General features: G+C 30.5%; 2 protein-coding genes across 3 annotated transcripts in view; both read left to right on the top strand.

Moving 5' to 3' along the window:
• The first annotated feature begins 2,090 nt into the window (after positions 1 to 2,090).
• On the top strand, positions 2,091 to 3,785 carry LOC135960481 (UDP-glycosyltransferase UGT5-like). The gene is made up of 2 exons (XM_065511783.1): positions 2,091 to 2,387; positions 2,453 to 3,785. The coding sequence occupies exons 1-2, from the start codon at positions 2,144 to 2,146 to the stop codon at positions 3,754 to 3,756; spliced, it is 1,548 nt and encodes a 515-aa protein (XP_065367855.1). The 5' UTR covers positions 2,091 to 2,143; the 3' UTR covers positions 3,757 to 3,785.
• A 3,968-nt stretch (positions 3,786 to 7,753) lies between these two features.
• The window catches only part of LOC135959756 (uncharacterized), a 99,923-nt gene continuing 85,479 nt past the window's right edge, over positions 7,754 to 22,197 (top strand). The window contains exons 1-2 of one of the 2 annotated variants that reach the window (XM_065510802.1): positions 7,849 to 7,865; positions 16,670 to 16,749. The gene's annotated coding sequence lies outside the window, so the exon portion shown is untranslated. Of the gene's footprint in view, positions 7,866 to 16,669; positions 16,750 to 22,197 lie in introns of both variants that reach the window. The other variant, XM_065510803.1, reaches the window with a different exon arrangement.

Raw genomic sequence — 22,197 nt, 5'->3', positions numbered from 1 at the left:
CGGCCACATTATTCAATACCTATTAAAAACTATTTAAAATGAAGTGGTTGTGAAGTTTTGCCTCACCGGCCTTATAGTCGAGGCTTTACCCCGTCCGAATACTATTTGCTTCGATCGGTGCAGAACGCTCTCTGGAATAGAGTATCCGATATTGGCTTGATTCGTTCTTGGCTCGGAATCTATATACTGCCAGAAAGATGCGAAAAATTCATTTATAACAATATTTGGCCAATATTTGGAATAAATTTCTATTGTACAAATGTTTCAAAATAAAAGCCAACTGTTTTAAAAAATCCCGCATTTTACAACCAATAAATACCGAAATTTCGGAGTTATCTTTTAAATATTGTAATAATAATATTTGTTAATTATTGTTTGAACAAAAATCAGTTTCAAATATATACAGCCTAATTATGAAAAAAATTCCCCAGGAGTTTTTTTCCTTTTCTCATTTTTATACCCTTCACCTTCGTGAGAAGGGTATATATAAGTTTGTCATTCCGTTTGTAATTTTTACATTTTTCATTTCCGACCCTATAAAGTATATATATTCTGGATCCTTATAGATAGCGGAGTCGATTAAGCGATGTCCGTATGTCTGTTGAAATCAATTTTCTGAAGACCCCAGATATCTTCGGGATATAAATCTTCAATAATCAGCAAAATCGGTCCATAAATGGCTGAGATATGAAGAAAAAACCAGGACAACCTCGATTTTTACCTATTTTTAACCTATATCTGGATTACTAAGTTATTAATATAGACAATATGGATATCTAATGATAGATATTTCACAGACCTTTGCAATGATACATAAAACCATAGTAAGTTGGACCTACAATGGGTCAAAATCGGAAAAATATTTTTTAACCCGATTTTTTTTCACAAAAAGTTTTTTTCGCTAAATATTAAAAAAAATTGAAAAAAAAAAAATAAAATTTGAAATTTAAAAAAAAAATATTTTTTAAAATTTAAAAAAAACAATTCGAAACATTTTTTTCCAAAAAATTAAAAAACTGCAAAAAAAAAATTTTGTTTACCTAAAAATATTTATCTTAATTGTTTCTATTCAAATTCTATATTAAACAAGTAAGAAAGTATGGTCGGTCAAGCCCGATCATATAATACCCTACACTAAGTAAAAGAGCAAAAAAATTTTTTCTTTTAAAATTTCAATAATTTATATTTTTGAGTGATTTTTGGAAGTGGGCCTTATATGGCGGCTATGACCAATTATGGACCGATCACCATGAAATTAGGTCGTGTGATTTATGTCTATATTAAAGTTAACTATGTTGAATTTTGTGTGTTTACCAACTTTTTTAAGCGATTTATGCACGTTAAAGTGATTTTCGGAAGCGGGTCTATATGGGAGCTATGACTAATTATGGACCGATCGTAACAAAATTTGGTGACATGAATTTTGTGTATATAAAACTTATTTGGAGCGGAATTTATGGAGATACATATATAAATTAAACATTTATGACCGATAAAGTCCAATTTCTAGAGGACATTTGTATGGGGGCTAGGTGAAATAATGGACCGATTTCAGCCAGTTTCAATAGGCTTGGTCCTTGAGCCGAAAAAATAGTATATATCAAATTTCATCGAAATATCTTCAAAATTGCGACCTGTACTCTGCGCACAAGGTTTACATGGACAGCCAGCCAGCCAGCCGACCAGACGGACGGACGGACGGACGGACATCGCTTAATCGACTCAGAAAGTGATTCTAAGTCGATCGGTATACTTTAAGGTGGGTGTTAGACTAATATTTTTGAGCGTTACAAACATCTGCACAAGCGCATAATACCCTCCCCACTATGGTGGTGTAGGGTATAAAAAACGAAAAGGGAAAAAACTGCCGGGGATTTTTTTTTCATAATTGGGCTGACAAATATGTAATTGTTTTAAAATTTTTATTTGATTAAAAAAGCGTTGATTTTTTACAATTTCGTTAACATCCCATTCGGTTTTGGAAACCCTATTACGTGAGCATTAATTTTGTTTCTCAATTTTTAAATCAAATGTAATCTTCATTGTAAATGACAAGATTATTTTCACATTCAGTTAGATTTAACATTCCCTCCTATCAACAACGTAATTTAATTTTTATATAAAAGCTCTTAAATAAAAAGCCATGAAATTTAAAATAAATTTGTTTACGGTTTTAATAATTTTCCTAAATTGTATTGAATTTAATGAAAGTGCTAAAATTTTAGCAGTTTTTCCGTTTCCTGGAAGATCACAATATATTCTGGTGCAGCCATTTTTAAAAACCCTAGCACAAAGGGGCCATGAATTAACCGTTATTAATGCCTATCCGGGCAAAGAGAATGTAACTAATTACAGAGATGTAGCGGTAATGGAAGTTCATAGTATAGGTTGGTACAACAGATCATTAAAAATATTTTATAGACTTTTAAATGTCTGTTTTAATATATTTCAGATTTTGTAGCTGCAGCTGAGGAGCAGGAACGTAATTTGTGGGGCGACATGACTTTTCTATCGGATTTTTTCACCAATGTGACTTTGGCCGTTATGAAGAATCCACAAGTTCAAAATTTATTGAAAACTGAAACATTTGATTTGATTATTTTGGAGTCGGTAAACACCGATGCCTGGTATAGTTTAGGTGCACATTTTAATGCGCCCATTATAGGTGTATCCTCATATGGCACTGATCCTATAATCGATGAACTTATGGGTAATATTTCTCCCTTTACATATGTGCCTTTAATGTCAACCGGGTTTACCGAGAAAATGTCCTACACAAATCGTATGCAGAATTTATTATTAAAACTTTTGGAATTAATACATAATCGTTTGGTGCATTTGCCCAGACATCAGCGCATACTAGACAAGTATATGCCCCATATAAAGCAAGATATTTGGTCTCTACGCCAGAATATGTCACTCTTCTTAATGAATCAACATTTTTCCCTAAGTTCTCCACGTTCGTATGTAACAAATATGATTGAAATTGGAGGTTTTCAAATTCAACATCAGCCCAAACCATTGCCTCAAAAAATCCAGGATTTCCTAGATAACTCCACACAAGATGTCATTTACTTTTCCATGGGTTCTAATATCAAGAGCAAGGATTTCCCTGTGGAAACTTTACAAATATTTAATAAGGTATTTGCCCAATTGCCCTACAAAATATTATGGAAATTTGAAAATCCCAAGTTGGAAGGCAAACCCTCAAATGTTTTAATCTCATCTTGGTTTCCCCAGGGCGATATATTGGCCCATCCCAAAGTTAAACTATTTATTTCACATGGTGGTCTTTTGTCTACATTTGAGTCGGTGTATCATGGTAAACCCATCTTAGGCCTACCGGCATATTTTGATCAACAAATGAATGTTAATAGAGCCAAACAGCAAGGATTTGCTTTGGCCTTAGATTTCAGGGCATTTAACACAGAACAACTGAAAACTACCATCTTGGAAATGTTAAATAATCCTCAGTACATTCAAAGAGCCAAAGAAATTTCCCTAAGATATCATGATCAACCTATAAAACCCATAGATTTGGCGGTATATTGGACGGAATATGTGTTGAGACATAATGGAGCCCTACACTTACAAAGTCAGGCCCAGAAAATGGGTTATTTTAAGAAACATGGTGTGGATTGCTTGGCAGGTTTAATAATTTTTGTAATAAGTGTTTTAGTTTTAATAATTTGGTTATTTGTGAAAATATGTAAAGTTGTGTTTGTAAAAACCTCTAAAAAAGTGAAAATAAATTAACAATTTTTAAATATTTTTAAAAAAAGGAACATCACACTCTGATTTTTTTACAATTTAACACAAGAAAAACATGAACAAAATTCCACAAAAAAATACAAATTGTTTTTGGATTTTTATGCCTTCACCTTCGCGAGAATGGTATATATAAGTTTGTCATTCCGTTTGTAATTTCCTCAATATAATTTTCCGACCCTATAAATTATATATATTCTGGATCCTAGATAGCGGAGTCGATTAAGCCATGTACATCTGTCTGTTGAAATCAACTTTCCGAAGCCATCAATATCTCCGGAATTCTTCCGGCTGGGTTGCTATTTAAAGTCGAGAAAATTGGTCAACAAATGGCTGAGATATAAGGAAAAAACAGGACAACCTCGATTTTTGACCAATATCTGGAATACTAAATCATTAATATAGACAATATGGATATCTAATGATAGATATTTCAAAGACGTTGGACCTGCAATGGGTCAAAACATATTTTTTAACCCGAATTTTTTTTTCACCAAAAGTTTTTTGTCGCTAAATATTAAAAAAACCAATTAAAACCAAAATTTTTTTTTAATTTTACAAATTTTGTTTTAAATTAAAAATCATATTTGAAAAATATTTAAAATAAATTTTTTACAAAAAATAAAAAAAAATTTTGTTTACCTAAAAATATTTAAAATTTTTGTTTTGAAGTAGAATTTGGTGAAGGGTATATAAGATTCTTCACTGCCGAATATAGCTCTCTTACTTGTTTATTTTAGTTTATAATGAATGTAAAAATAAACTTATTACGTATCCCACATAAAGAGTTTAATTACAAGAGTAATGTTGTAAATGTTAGATAACAGTTTACATAAAAGCTTTCCAAGTAAAAGCTTAGTCAACATCAGGAATGTTATTTAAGGTATATTAAAGTTTACATTAAAGTACTGTGGGACTAATGGTGGCAATTTTTTGCTTATGATTCTATAGAGAAAGACTTCTCGAGTACATATTGTTGAAGCTACATCTGTCGAATTGGTTTATTCAGTGTATAGACAACATGGTATCGATAAGCCTTTCAAACGAATAAATAAGGTCGATGATATCTCATACACATTTTGTTTTAATTAAATTTAATGATCTGAATCGCTAAATGAAACACCCTTTATCATAAATGTGGATCAGTTTAGCTAAATTTAAAAGTTTGGGATAAAGGGGTTTATAGGTTCTTTAGAAAAGCTTTTGTTTAGTTAACCACAATTGTTAGAAACAACTATATCTAAAAATAATATAAAATACCCAAAGAAAATTACTACATAGTTTATAGCATTTGCGGTTTTTACTACTCAGGAGGGATTAAAAATATTTTGTGCACATTAAGATAAATTTTTATGATTGTTTAGTAAAATAAAATATTTAAAGAACAAAGTACAATTTAAAGGTTTAGTGAAACGATTCTTCTAACTAATCATTTAAGTCGAATTTATGGTAAGAAGAGAATAATATGATATAAATGTACTGTAAATGATATATGAATATATATATTTATGTATATCATATTTAATTTAACGCTTCACTTATAAAAGTTTACTAACTGTTTCAAATTATGAAAATTGTAAAACTTGTTTTCTAAACCAACGGTTTCAAATATGCTAAAAACTCTCCAGGGGGCCCGTTAAATGGGCCGAAAGCATAATACTTTACAAGTTTAAGAATGGTCAAAATATTACAATTTCCCGACTCATAACTGAAAGGGCAACACTGCTCCTGTGAACAGTTGACTCCTGTCAAAATTGCATTAGTTTGTGTTTGACAGCGTCATTTAGTTTGTGTTTGACAGCCATTGATAGTAGACTACCTCGTGACTTGAGGATCAACTGGAAAAAGTTAATTTCGTCTGCTCATTAAGCATTATTTTTTGCGGAAAAAATCAGCACTCAAACAAAGACTAAGCTTGATAAAAAAAACTATGAGAACTCTGCACCATCAATTTCAATGGTAAAAAAGTGGTTTACTGAATTTCGTTGTGGCTGTACAAACTCGGAAAATGCCGAACGTTCTGGACGTCCTGCATAGGTCTCTACACCCGAAACAATTGAAAAAAATGAATGGTGTTGGCCGCTCGGAAATTGAAATAGAGAGGGTATGAAAAATCATTCCGCAAGATAGCTGCAGTTTCCATGGCAAAAATCCATGGATTAGGCTATGAAATGCTACATCTTCTGCATTATTATCCTGATTGAGCGCCGAGTGATTATTTCTCGTTTCCAAACTTGAAGAAATGTCTTAGACGGAAAGAGAATTGACTCACAAAAAATACCTATTTTGATGGCTTCGGCAAATCTTATTTTTTGGAAGGGATACAAAAATTGGAGCAATGTTGGACAAAGTGTATAGAGATAAAATATGACTTTTTTGGCAAATAAAATAATTTTTAATCCAAAGACCGGTGTTTCATTCAAAAAGGCACGGACTTTTTGACGCATCCTCGCAAATCTCTTAAAAATTTTGGAATCCACATAATATTCAACAGAAATAAGTTTAATATAGGTATAAATCACACGACCTAATAGCTCCCATATAATAACCACTTACTAAAATCACTTTATGGATCATAAATTTCTTAAAAAATTTTGATTCCACATAAATTAGTTTCATGTAGACAAAAATCACACGATTTAATTTGATAACGGTCGGTCCTTATAGCTTCCTTATAAGGCCAAATTTCTAAAATCACTTTAATGAGCATAATCAACCTCTTAACAATATTGATATGCAAAATAAATTTAACAAAAATAAGTTTCTTATAGAAATTAGTCACGAGACCTAATGTAATGGAGATCGGTCCATAATTGATAACAGCACCCTTATAAGTCCCACTTCCTAAAATCACTTTAATGAGCTCTTAAAAATGGTTTTATGCAAGAAAACTTTAAAATAAAGACAACAACTTTCATTGTAATGTATTAAAAAACAAGTAAGAGAGCTATATTCGGCTGTGCCGAATCTTATATACACTTCACCAAATTATACTTCAAAATAAAAATTTTAAATATTTTTAGGTAAACAAAATTTATTTTTTTTCATTTTTCTTTTATATTTTAAAAAAAAAATATTTTTTCTTTTAAATTTTAAAAAAAAATTTAGGTTTTTTAATTTTTTTTTTGGTGAAAAAAAAATCGGGTTAAAAATATTTTTTTCTGATTATGACCCATTGTAGGTCCAACTTACTGTGGTCTTATATACGTCGTTGCAAAGGTCTTTGTAATAACTATCATTAGATATCCATATTGTCTATATTAATGATATAGTATTCCAGATATAGGTCCAAAATCGAGGTTGTCCTGGTTTTTTCCTCATATCTCAGCCATTTGAGGACCGATTTTGCTGATTTTAAATAGGAAACTTCTCGAAAGCATGTCTGACAGAATTATTGAAGATTTGAATCCCGAAGATATCTGGGGTCTTCAGAAAATTGACGGACATGGCTTAATCGACTCCGCTATATATAAGGATCCAGAATATGTATACTTTATAGGGTCGGAAAATTATATTGTGGAAATTACAAACGGAATGACAAACTTATATATACCCTTCTCACGAAGGTGAAGGGTATAAAAACAGTTTTTTGCCTCTACTGAACATTTTTAAATTTTGAGTTGAATCTCTTTAGAGGAACCAGTGCGATATATAGGCGGGCTTTACCGGATATACTTTCTTACTTGTTTATTTTTAAAAATGTACTCCAAGTACTTAACAAAATGTACCACAATAAAAAGTTAATTCATCCCTGATGTCAAGCTAAACATGTTCAGTGTACAGATTGAATGAAAAGCTGTTACTCCCCATTGAAAACAACAAAAACAAACATACGCATTAAATCTTTTAATAAAAAAACAAAAGCTTTTTTCTCTCTCTGTCTTGTTGTTAACGTCTCACTAAAACAAGCTCCACACTCGCGCTCCACAGAAATAAATACCAGTCTAGTAGTATTTTGTGGATGTTTAGCATGTTTTGTGCTATTTTTGATGTGAAATAACAAACAAACAAATCAACGACAAGTGGCCAAAAGAAAAAATAACAAAAGTCCAAAAAGTTACACACATTTAGTTTAGAATCAAACGTCAACGAGTAAGGTACGTCAGTGTTCATCGCCGACTGAGGCTGGCCATTTTGTTAATTTATTAGATACAAAGTTGTTTTTATTATATCTCAGATATATTTTTGTGTTTTTGAATTATATTTTTGTTTTTTTGGTAACGCCATACAAGTTGCGGTAACTTGAAAATTGCAATAGAAAACGATTAAAACGTTGCAGATACAAACGAAGAATACATAACTAAAAATAAAAACCCCCAAAAACGAATATTAAAATCAAAAACAAACGAAAGAAAGAATGAAAAAATGAAAACAAAACGAAAATGAATTTACTATGTGTGTGAAAAAAAGAAAATATATCTATGAGAAGAATTCATAAACAGAAAAATTTAATTTTAAATATATAAAAAAAAGTGTATTGTTTATCACAATAAATATTATCAATGTTTTTTGTTATAGTTGTGCAAAAAGTGCTTTAAAATACAAAACAAAAAAACAATTTTAAATCTAAAACAAAAATTACTAAAAATTTCAAAATATACTTGAAATATTTTATAGATCTTAAGCAAAGATATAAATAATATGCACATAAATTTAAGTGAATTTTGGGAAAAAATCTATTTATTTTAAAATATTTATAAATGTTGGTCGGTTTAAAACCAAAAAGCCGCAAAACCCAAACAGCTGACATAAATTACTAATACTCAAACCCATAACCGTATTTTTTCTGCAACAATATTTAAAAGAATTAATACTTTGTTGAAATTTATGCCCTCCACCACAGCAAAAAGAGAGTTCAGTAAGTTTTATATGCCGATTTGAAAATAAAATTCTTTAATAGATTGAATTAAAACTGAAATATGTCCGTCTGTTATAATTTAATTTCCAAACAAATTTAATTTTTTCGATGAAGTGCTTTTAAAGTAAAGATTGAGAACTACACCATTTCCAATTTCTAATTGTATTTCAGAAAATTCCTTGAATTTCAGAATATGTATTCCAATTATATTTCAGAAGTTTCCATTTGTATTTCAGAAATTTCTAATTATATTTCAGAATTTTAAAATTATAGTTCAGAAATTTTCATTTGTATTTCAGACTTTTTATTTTATTAATAAATAATTATAAACTTCTGAAATAAAATTTTAAAAAGGTTGTGTATTTTTTTATTTTCGAAATGAGGATTGTTGCAAAACCAGTAGTTTATAATAAAATTTTTAGACATTTAATTATCACATACTGCTTCAGAAATACCAATAGTCTTGAAAAAACTTAATTTTTTTTTAATATGAATTATAATTCGAAAGATTCTTTCGACTGCTTCAGAAATACCAATAGTCTTGAAAAAACTTAATTTTTTTTAATATGAATTATAATTCGAAAGATTCTTTCGACATGAAATGCATATAGTACTGGGTGTTCAATGATGGTTCAAATTCAAAGAAGAACATTAATTACTCAATTTTATGTATATCTAAAAACTAAAATTCTGTAAAAATGAGCGAATTCACTTAATTGTGAATAAATTCGAAAGGAGTTAATTAATTTTAATGATCAATATCTCATTTTGTTCCTATTACATGTGGCTTTGCGATAAAGCAATAAATCTGAAAATTTTTTGACGTTTTCAATTTTTCATGATTTTATTAAAATTAAAAAATTTGCTATTTTCACGTAAAAAATATATTTTTTGCTTCAATTTGTTATTATAACTCCGAAACTACTAAGCCGATTAAAACACAATATATATAAATGAAAATTTGTACAAAGCATGGGGAAAATGTTTTCAAAATTCAATCAATCGAAAGAAGAACTACTGAATTTTATGTACATACATATATCAAACAATAAACTAAAATTTTGAGATAATGAGCGAATTAACTTAATTGTGAATAAACTCTTAAAATATCAATCGATTTTTATGATCGATATCTCAATTTGGTGCTATTACATGTGGCTTTGCGGTAAACCAATAAATCTGAACAATTTATGCCGTTTTCGATTTTTCATGATTTTTGAAAACAAAAAATTTTATATTTTCACGTAAAAAAAATGAGCGAATTATCTTAATTGTGAATAAACTCGTAAAATATCAATCGATTTTTATGATCGATATCTCATTTTGTTGCTATTACATGTGGCTTTGCGGTAAACCAATAAATCTGAACAATTTATGCCGTTTTCGATTTTTCATGACTTTTGAAAACAAAAAATTAAAGATTATGTAAATTTCAACTTTTCTAAGTTTATTTTAATAACATCGGACTAATCCTTTTTGAGTTAACATTGATTATGTGGAGAAACAACTAAAAAAATTAATAATTTTACTTCAATTTTTTTTTTAAATTTGGGCCATATTTGCACTAATGGAACCACAATACATCAAAATTGTGTAATGGTTAAAAAAGTATTTTTTTTTTTATATTTTGTTGCCTTGTGTTATTCAAATCTTTCACCATTTTTTGTTTTCGATAAACTTTAACTCAGTCCAACGGAAGTTTCCATATGTTTTATTTTCTTTATTTTATATTTAATATTTTTACAATTGCCATAATTGCATAGAGATTTCTTTAAATTTTTATAAATCTTACAATAAAAAATGTCTGTACATTTTCGTATGCGGCACAAAATCCCTCAGACAATCAGTGAAACTCTTTGAAATTTTAATTTTTTTAATCTCACAAGTTTAGATCAGATAAATGGGGGAAAAAGAAGGACATGTCCAAATATGCCCAAAATCCGCCAGTGATTCAATTTATTTTTTATAAGTTGAATTTTCAAAATTTTCTTAAAATTCTCAAAATTATATTTCAGATTCAATATGTGGTCTATTATCTTCATTTCCCATATCGTATTTTCTAAAAATCTTACAAATACATGGTTATTCCATTAGATAGAATGGAGCTTTGTCTTCATTTTCCATAACAGGTGACAAAGAAGTCCTTTTGTATTCGGTATATGACTTAAAAAAGAGGAATTTTTTCAAATGTTTAGATTTTATTTTGAAACATTTGTACAAAATATATTTATTCAATGGATTGTCCATTGTTAGCTATGACCTTTACCCATCTTTCTGGCAACATATGGATTCCGAGCCAAAAGAACTGCTCATCTTTTGAGGCCAAGAACGAATCAAGCCAATATAGTATACTCTGTTCCAAAGTGAACCAGAGAGAGCGTTCTGCATCGATCGAAACAAGTAGTAGTCTGTCGGGGCACATACAGAGCATTACCTTTGCGGCTGGATATCCATTTATCTATATATCCAAGGTCTATCGGCTTCAATTTGTATCATACCCAATTTCTCTGCTTTTGGATGAATCCTGTTGCTTGTAAAAAATTTTAAATTGCTGATTGAGTAGTTCCCAATGCTTTTTCAAGCACTTGTTGAGTTTCACAACAATCTTCATGGATTAATGCCTTCAATTCTTGATCTTAAATTTTTTTTCGCTGGCCTGGGCGTTATTTGTTCTTTTGTGTCAAAATCAACACATCTGAACCGCACAAACCATCCCTCGCACGTTGAAACCGATGGAACCGATGTGCTTTAGCTGCACTTTTTTTCAAATTAAAAAAGTAAAGCAAAACTTCCCACAAATGACGCTTTGTTGGCACAAAATTCGATATTTTCCAAGCACACATTAACGAATTCATTATTTTTCAGCTCTGGTCCACTTCTCTATAAAACAACTACATAATACTTAACTTAATACGTTTATGTATTGGTATTTATTATGAATATATGGCTGGCTCTTCTTGTTGTGAAGAGCCAGCCTGCCTGGCAGTAGTCGATGACTGCATATGGTTTTTTGATGGCCAAGTTAATCGTTGATGTTGTTCACAATCTAAATAAAATAATACAAGCCAATATAAAACAAAAATAAAATAATTAACAAATGAAATTCAAAATAACTATTTAAAAAGACATACAAGAAAAAATTAATAACAATTGTTAATAAATTTTACAAAAGAATTTTTTTAACAAAAATAATAAATAAAAGTGTAATTAATTAAACAACCTTGTTAATTGATTATTGTTTTTTGTATTATTTCTTATTAAATTTTCCAAAAATTTACATTTATTTAAGTGTAATGTAGCCCTTTGGACTATTCAAGCTGTTGGTCATTTTAAAACAATTTAACTTAAAATCATAAAAATAATTTTTCAGGGACTTGTTCACTTTTAAATAAATCAACATCTTTCTTTTCTTTTTTTGTGTTAACATGCATAATTTCCGGTTTTGTTTTTAAACTGTATGGAAAAAACTGATTTGTACTAACGAAAAAAAAGCTTCCGTTGAACATTTGAAAACCAGTTAATGGTTTAATAGAGTATACTGCAAGAAATTTTGTGTAAAATTGAAAGAATAGTAAAGGGAAAATGTATACAAAATATTAAAATTAGTTAATTTCCATCTGAAATTCATTATAAATTTGTATAAAATACCCAGTAGTTACTTTATACATCCCAGGTAATCTAGTTTGAGGTGAATTGTCACTTTAGTGTCTCTAAGTAACCTATGATGAAGTCACTTTAGACTTTTATTTTGTACTGTACTGTAGAAAGTTGCACCAGCTATTAGACAGTCTCTTTGTAAACTATGCAGGGTGTATTGACTTGTTTCTTTTGACTTGGCTTCCTTTTCTTGCCAATGTCATTTACTTGAAACTAATATCCCAAGAAATTTTTAACTGATAGTGTTTGCTCCAATATTCAAAATCTTACAATGACCACAGGTATTTTCAATCCGTTACGAAGCTCCTGTGTATGTCTTCTTACTTCATTTTAGGGATTAAATTGAAATTTTAAATTTTTTTTGACCACTTACAACTTGAGAAAATTCATTCATGCATTTTAACATGCCGTCTATCTATTTCTGGAAAACCATGCAAATTAAACAATTATTTTACAAATAAATAAATATTTAAGAAACAAATACCCTATGACACATTTAACAATACTCAAGAATTATGTATGTCTGCCAACGACTCAACAATAGACCCTGAGAATGATAAGAGTTTTATAAGTTTGTTTTATTAGCATTATTTACAAATTTTATTAATATTTAATGTGATTAGACATAAATACACACATTTTTTGAACTACTACTTATGCTATTTTTAAAGTATCCCCTAATAAATAATTTAGTAATTGAAATGTTTATTTTATGACATTTAAGGCAATCTAACTGAAGTGTTATCTTCTAAAACATAAGTGTTTGGATGTCTTTGACAATGTTCAAGAGACAATAGAAAATGCTTTGAAATTTAAATGATAATAATAATCAAATTAATTACAAATAATGAATGAATAAATTTATTAATGATAAACTATCCAATAATCACTTGGTTATTACTTGCAAATACTTAATAACATTATTTTCAATATCAAATATATACCGTCTGCATTACTTAGAAATAGTATTATTTCTAAGTAATGCAGACGGTCTCAGGAGCGACGATTTGGGGTCTCAAATTAGGACACCTCAGTCAGATATTTCACTTGGGTAGTTCATGAACGAACTAGTTCAATTGAACGATTCCATTATTTGAACTAAATGAACTAGTTCAAATCGTATGCTCACTTAGTTTAAACGCTAGCGAATTTTTTCAAGTTAATCCCACATAAATGATTTTAAAATATTCTTAAAGCTCTCGAATAGGCGTTTCGTGCACTATTTATTTCTTATATTTATAGTTAGTTATGAATATCGCAGACATCTTGAATTTGATAGATTTTTAGTTCAAGTTTTAATAGGGATCCATAACAGGTCCTTCCAAATTTAACTCATTTTATATAGATATTGCGGATCCTCAATGGAATACATTTTTTACTATATTAGTACGTTTTATCAACCTCGCACCAAATATAGAATAGGTAGACTGGTAGCCGTCCAAAGCCTTTCGTGTTATGTACAGCTCACGTGGGTCCATTGATTGTTTCCTTTGCGTTACCTGAGTAAAAGAAGAGGGAAGGTGAAAATTCGATTTAGAGTTGAGTTAATAATAGAAATTATGGATAGAAGTTAGAGGAGAGAAGAAATTCAGAGAGCGCAGACCATCATGCGAAAGATACGAGGCCACTATCAGGTTCCATTTGCATACCCGGTCTTATTAACCATCTGCTTTACATAATGAAGGCATCTATATACCTTAATTCCTTCCCAGATAATTCGAAGAGAGGAATGATCGTTCCCCTGGCAAGCATATCACCCAGAGACGGACATCATAGCCACCATATCTCTAAGTCGTATTCATTGTAGACCGAGTAGATACGACGTGCGTTTACAGTCCAATGCAGGCCATATCATATTCGCAATAACACAAGTGGATTCATTACCCCACCTTGTTTGAGCAAGTTAATAGTATGCATTATTTATCCGTTGTTTACACGTCGACAGCGGAATGCCACATAGGAAGTCTAGCTCATCTTCCGACAGGAAGTTTCCAATTTACTATGCCCGCCATTGCTGAACTATACTTGATGTTGTATAAACACCTATCAGCGATTTGATTGCCGCCTTACTGTCAGTATAAATACTATATAGATATCCTCTAATATCTGAGCCAGTTGGCCGCTCACCTAATGGCCGATATCTCGGTTTGAAGAATACTACATCCATTTGGGAGTCTAAAGGACATTCTTATACCAAATTCTTAATATCCCAAGGAATGTAGACAACTCCGCCCACTATATCCCCTTTTTTAGACCCATCCGTATAGATGGATAGCCCTATTAAACCCAAGGAGAGGTCATCATCAGATTCCATACTGGACGGGATTGATAAACCGAAGTTCCTTAGGAAGAGGGGTCTAGGAATGCAGTAATCAATATGATCAGGAAGATTTTGAATACTATATATTAAGTAAGCATGTCCATAGGGTTTGTAATTCTATGCGTTACATACGTTGAGCATGAAGGCCGTGTTCAGTGCCAACTTTAGCATTAGCTCTACTTGTAACCAGTTCAGTATTGTGAAGAACGACTTTTTCACGGTAAGAGTATACGGTTAGAGGACCTGTTCATTTCCTTCCACCACACAGAAGCCCCATAGATCGCGCCTATGGCCCTTTTGCAGACATACATACCCCTCATGGCCAGATACTCTTGCGCGCAATGTTGAGTTTCCAGGATAATTTCCTGTCGAGTATAATTTCCAAGTAGGTATTTTTCACTATTCGAGAGCGACAATTCGGTTCCGCTCAGTCGAGGTAACGTCAAAATTAGGGATCTTAGTCTTCATTGAGAACAGTACAAGTTCAGTCTTGGTAGGAATATGATCCCAATTATTTTGGGGAGTTATGGGATCTATTTTCAAGAAAATTGTTTAATTTTGAAATATTTTGATTTTGCCCCAATGTGCAATGTATAAGAATCTGTTTCCTTAAGCTTACAAAATTGCAGAAAAGAAGTGGTTATGTAATAAAATTTTAAAATTTACTATTTTTTCCCCCTAACAACCATTGCTGTAACAGAAATAAGACTCCAATGATCAAGTCTGATGACACATTGGCTGTGAACTGTTAATTTAATACTTAGGGTTCCATAAGTTGATTGTTAGATTTTTTAGAACAATCGATTTTTTGCTGAATAAAATCGAAAAGTCGAAATCGACTTTTTTTCAGAAAAAAAGTCGAACAAACGAGTGGTAAATCAGCTCTACATAGCCTTGCTGTGAAGCCGTTTGGCTTCTATGTATCGAAGCCAAGTCAAATCCTTTCCTGGCTTATAATAATCGATTACGTAATTCCAAAACCTAAAAACTAAAAAACTAAACTAAAAAAATTTGAATCGTAGATTTTTTTATTTTATATTTTTGTACTATAAGTCGATTGTTCGAATGTTAGAACAATCGACTTTTTGCTGAAAAATGTCGAAATCGACTTTTTATTCGAAAACGAAGTCGAACATTTGATAACGTTATCCCAAAAAAGTCGTAAAGTCGATTAATTAAAAAAAGTCGAATAGTAGATTTTTTTATTTTTAATTCTTGTTCTATAAGTCGATTTTTCGAATGTTAGAACAATTGACTTTTTGCTGAAAAATGTCGAAATAGACTTCTTACTCGAAAAAAAAGTCGAACAATGGATTACGTTATCCCAAAAAAGTCGTATAGTCGATTAAATAAAAAAAGTCGAATAGTAGATTTTTTATTTTTGTTCTAAAATGTCGAAATATACTTTTTATTCTGAAAAAAAGTTGAACAATCGATTACATTATCCCAAAAAAGTCGATTAACTATAAAAGTCGAATAGTCGATTTTTTATATTTAATTTTTGAGCTGTAAGTCGATTGTTCGAAAGTTAGAACAATTGAATTTTTGCTGAAAAATGTCAAAATCGACTTTTTATTCGGAAATGAAGTCGAACAATCGATTACGTTATCCCCAAAAAGTCGTAAAGCCGATTAATTGAAAAAAGTCGAATAGTCGATTTTTTATTTTTGTTGTACAAATTTTTAAAAATTTGCTTTTGTCTTCAAATAAAAATTGCAAATTTATATTTCTTACATAAAAATGGGCTAAATAGTCGAAAAAGTGGAAAAAACTCAGAAAATAGTCGAAAGGTCGACTATTCAAATATTTAAAAAGGTCGAGTTTTTGTTTCAGCAATAGCTCGGATCTAGGGGCAAATCAGCATTAGGTATAGAGATTGGGTTTTGTATATCAAGAAACCTTTTAAGATTTAATTAAATAGGCTGAACTCTCTTAACAGTGGAGGGCATACAAACATCGGCCAAGCCGATGTAATATATACATAATTTGACCTATTACTTTACTTTAAAACAAAAATCACTAAAAACACTCTAACTAATTGTTGTTTTTATTATTTTCTATTTTAGTAAATTTTACACTTTAGGTAAAATTCTATATAGAGCAACTCTTTACTCGCAATTAAACGAATTAGAAATTTTTTAAAAAAGTGCGTATAAAACAAAAAACTATTTTGCTAAATTTACACAAATACTCTAATATAAACAGACACATAAAAACACTTTTACAAATGTACATAAATACATATAAACATACATAGATACAAACATACATATATTGCTAAATAATTTTTTAAAATTTTTGCCAATTTTATTTTTTTTGTATCTTTGTTTTTGCTTTCTTTCTATTATAAATATATATTTTTGGCAGACAATTTGGCTTAGATTTCTTTTATGGAATAAAGAAAATAATTAAACGAAATTTTTTCCCAACGAAAACAAAATTTAATAAAGTGTTTTGAATACAAACAAAAAATAAAAACAAAATTGGTAAAATTGAATTGAAATTAAAAGAATTTAACTGTTTATCCAACAATAACTAACAAAAATACACTGAAACAAATTTAAAAACAAATAACTATAACAAATTTTACATATAATTTTGCTTTTTATTTCTTTTATAATTTAATAAAAATATATAAACTATTAAAACTAAACAAATTAAAAAAATATACAAAAAATTCTACAATCTACAACTATAATTTTTGTTTAAATTCCAACTTTGATTTCCGCTGGCTGCTCATCTTTAAATTTGGATTCTTTTAAACAAATTATTTCGTATTGGCTGGCTTTTTTTGTCATTATTACATCTTTAAATGTAAGTATTTAAACATTATTTTGCTATAATATAAATCTTGTATACTATTTTCTTAAATGCATTTTCAGTTTTATTTCCTCCCTTATTTGCACCCCTCTCTTATTTGTCCCAAGTCTTAAGTATAACAATTTCAAACACTTGCCTTAAAATAAAGGATTTTTTTATTGGTAAACGTAGAAAATACCCTTATGTGTTACAAAAGTGTTTTGCTTTGGTATTTTTTTGTAACACAAAAAAAGATTTTTGTCAAAATCTTTTATGAGAGTAAAAGAAAAATATTGATTTTTTGGTTTTGTCGGGCATTTAAACCCCAAGGCTGTAAAACTTTATTTTGAAGGCTGGTAAAAATGAAAAGAAAAGTTTTGCTTTAACTTCTTATCTAAATAACTGTCAGTTTGAAATATTTAAAGTCTTTTTGAAACACTTAAACAATATAATTCTAAGTTGACACATTTTATATTCGCAGAAGCCGCCTCGGCGCGCCGACAACAATTTCTAAAGTCTTTACCTGACTATGTCCGAACAATTCTGAAATAACTCCAAACAAAAGTGAAATAATTCACAATTCGGAAGCAATATATTAATGCTTACAAAAATGGTATACTTTGTATCCTCTGAGGTCTAAACGGCTTCGTTCAGTAAAGTGTTTTTGCATTGGCGGTCTATGACCGGATATAAAGGTTTTCTCCTCTGGATGTATCACAAGTCCACTTCGCATAGTAAAGAATTATTTTACTGCAGTTAGGTTTCTAAATACTTCAGAAAATATTTTCGCCCTGCAATCCAAGAAATCTGTACTTCGGTTAGTACAGATTTCTTGAATTTTTGATACATCCCAGAGGTTTTTGATACATCATCAGCTTTCGGCTGATGACCGGCAATTCAAGAAATCATTACTGAGGGAAGCCGATTTTTATACATCTCAGAGGAGCATTGCTCCCAATTTGGAATTATTTCACTTGTGTTGGGAGTTATTTCACATTTATTATAAGTTTTCTACTCAGATGTTTAAAAAGCCTGCTTCCAAATTGGAAATTATTTCACTTGTGTTGGTAGTAATTTTACATTTTTTATAAAATTTCTCCTCTGAAGTATTTAAAAAACCTGCTTCGCCCAGTAATGATTTCTTTTAGTGCAGTTAAGTTTCGAAATGCATCAGAAACCCTATCTCCCGGCAATGCAAGAAATCTTTACAAAGCGAAGCTGGATTTTGAAGCTCCGCAGAGGAGAAAACCTTGCAAGAAGTCGTTACTCAGCGAAGCTGCTTCTTGATACCTACGAGAGGTCAAATGAGCTCAGTCAAATGCCAACAATCCAAAACTTTTTTTATGGTCTAGCTCACGAACGGTTATTACTAGATCCAAAATATTTTGGAAAACATAATAAAACAAACTCAGGTTTATTTAGAGGAGGGTAACAAAATCTCGAAGTGAGCCGCTAAAATATATTTTTATGGTTTTACCTTTAAAAAGGGTGGTTTATTTGCTTTAAATAAACCGCCAATTGCAAAAAGCAATCAGTAGTTAAAAAAATAAAATACTCTAGTAATACAGTTATACTGACTCACTCACAACTCGCTGTTACTTTTTATATACACAGCGCCATCTTCTAGAATTCTCATGAATAATCTAAAGGAAAAACTAGAATGTTCTATTTCTACAATGATCACCAAGAGCTTTTAAAGCTGCTTCACAATGTTAATAACTTATAAACAATGTTAATAACAGCGTGTTATTAACATTGTTTGCTAAGAAGTAGTTTCAACTGATGGAAATGCTTATATACATGATAAATGCTTTAAGCAGCAGTTACAGACTGTTAAATTCAAATTGATAATGCAATTTCGTAACAATATATAGTATATCAGGTCTTGTAACTTTCAGTAGATAAGCTTGAGTAGATGATCAGGTCCCATAACCATTTTGGAAATGTGCGCTCTTAAGAATGTGTTTTCCCCATTTCTATAGCGATATTCCATGTTTCTCATGGTGTTCATATAACAATTTTCGTCTATAATTCGAATAAATCCTGGACATTGACACATATAATGTTCTAGCGCTTCGCCCTCTTCCGTCGAACCAGAAGAATCTAAAGTCTCCAGTTATGAGTTTTCCCCATTTCCAAAGCGATATGAATCCGTAAGATATTCGAAGTTTGGCCTTGTGTTCATATAAAAGTTTTTGTCTCTAATTTGACTAATGTTCCAGCGTTTCGTTCTCTTCCTCAAACGATCGACAGTGTCGATAGTGTTGTTGGATAGTCGAATCAGAAGAGTCTTAAATTGTGTATGTCCAGTTACGAGTTTTGTTCCATTTAGGTTCAGAATCTCCTTTGTTCTATTTGAATTTAGGTTTCCCTGTAGAGTCCAGCCAATTTCTCACACCTACTCATTCATTGCCTATTCCTTAAGTTCATCCTCTAACTTTGGGAAGGGTTTGTCATTCTATTCTGTATATCTTGTCCACGTTTTCGTTTCCGATAATGACTAGTGTTTGTTAAAAACCGCCTTTTTATAAAACCGGTTTGGCGGTTAACCAAAAATTGGCCATTTTAGAAAACCGGATTTTCGGTCAACGGTGGTCTAACAGATTTAACCGGACTTCCGAACTTTCCCAGCGGCATATTGCTGAATCTACATCTGTCGAATTGCATGTCTTTTATTCAGTTTGTTCTAAAATTGTTTTATCCAAATGGTTCTTCTGTTTGGGCAAAGTTCCGCGCGCTTCGCCTATCTTACGCGATGAGCCCCATTTCTGGATGAAACCAAACTGTCGATTTTGAGACGATACCAATCAACATGAGATCCAAGAGCGTTGAATGCATTCCGAAAAACTTACAGTTTGTTATGGTCATCGTTGTCGTCATCGGTCCATATTTCTTTGAGAATGATGTTGGCCAGGCCATCACCCTCAACGCCGAGATCTATAGGTCGATGATTTCCAAATTTTTTGGCCTGAATTGGATGATATGTTCTCCAAGGCCATGTGGTTTTAGCAAGACGGAGCTTCATTTCAAACAGCTCATGCCACATTGGACATTCTGCACGAACGATTTGAGGGCATGGTTATCTCACGTGGAAGTGATGTGAACTGGTCACTGAGACCGTGCAATTTGAGACCTTTAGACTTTTTCTTCTGGGTTTTTATTAAGTAGCCACAAACACAGCCGCCTTCAACCCCATGCCATCGGCCAAATTCAGTCTTATTTATGAATCAGAGTCATGGAACATTGGAGATTTCGGATTTCGTTGTGACTTATCAAGTTACTGCAGTAAGCTGTATCGTGCGAATTGACCCAGTTAGACTTTTTCTTGTGGGTTTTTCTTAAGTCGCAGGTCTATGTGAATAAGCCACAAAACACAGCGACTTTCAAACCCATGCCAAATTCAGAGTCATGGAAAATTTCGTTGTGACTTATCATGTTATTGCAGTAAGCTGTATTATAGCATTTTCTTTTTAAGTAATTAATGTAATGTTTATTATATTCCTTAAGTTAGTAAAACCATATTAAGTTTGTTCTAAAAAATTTACATAAAATTTAGCAATTTAAACTTAACACAAATGAGCTGCATGTTGTCTAAAAATGTTCTTTTGCCCCCAAACATGAGAATGGAGTTGAACATTTCATTTTTGTTGATAAATTAAAAAACTTTATAACAATTTCTATTTTTTTTTAGCTGGTTTAACTGACATGTTTCATGAACTTAATTTATTAATTTTGTTGTTCTTGTTAAATGACGACATACTTTTGCCAGAGCCTGTTGTTTACTTTTTGATTTATAGTGTTTTTTTTTTATTCTGGTAATTTAGCTTCTCTCTTTTACTTTCGAACTAAAACATGAGATTTTACTATTTAGTTGACCTTTTTAACTTCTTACTACTCATACTGAAAACTTGTTATATTTAGTTGCTATTAAAGTTTCAGTTTTTGTTTTTAATATATTTTTTCATGTCTTGCGTTATTTTGGCTCCAATGTTCAAGTCGTCTTCTTACATTATTTACTGACACAAAACAAATTCAAATGATGTCATCGCAAGTTGTGGAAAAAATAAATGTTTTATTAAAATTTTCAAATTTTTATTATTTATTTACTTGTTGTTGTGGTGTTGTTGTTTTTTTTTAAAAAAAGTATCTGTTTATTGTCGGCTGTCTTATTAGTTAGTAATTAATAATTAATACTTGTATTTATGTATTATTAAGTACTAGTTTTTCTGTTTATTTTCTGATGGTAAAAGAAATTCAAACACGTGTTTTAATAGAATTTATTTAACTGACCTCCCTCTAATGTTTTATTGTTTTACAGAATTAATAAAAGGTTGTGTTTTTTATTTTGTAAATTGTTTTTCATGTAAGAGTTTAGGTCAAATGTTATTGAACCTTGAAGTTGTTAACTTATTTTTGTTGCCAGTAATTGTAGAACAAGCTTAAAGCTTCTAAAAACTTTAAGTTATAATTACAAATAAACACATTTTTTAGCTCTCATATATTAACTTCATAAAAATGTTTCTAGATTTTTAAATGTTCTTGAAATTCAAATCTTTTAATACTGAAATTTTGTTTGTTTTTTTACATATATCCAGCTACTCATTTGAGTTATGCTGTTTATTTGAGCCTTAAGAATGTTATTAAATCTCTGTACTGGTATTTTTTTCTTTCTAATTGCAAAATGACTCGTACCTTTAACGTTCAGGTGTAATAATGGCATAAATACCTTTTTGTATTTGCCGTGTTATTTAACTGCTAAAGGGTGTGTGTCTGAGTTGTAAAATGGTTACAAATT

Source organism: Calliphora vicina, chromosome 5, assembly GCF_958450345.1.
Source record: "Calliphora vicina chromosome 5, idCalVici1.1, whole genome shotgun sequence".
In the NCBI taxonomy this organism is placed as follows: Eukaryota; Metazoa; Arthropoda; class Insecta; order Diptera; family Calliphoridae; genus Calliphora; species Calliphora vicina.
This window is presented reverse-complemented; position numbering and strand designations above follow the sequence as displayed.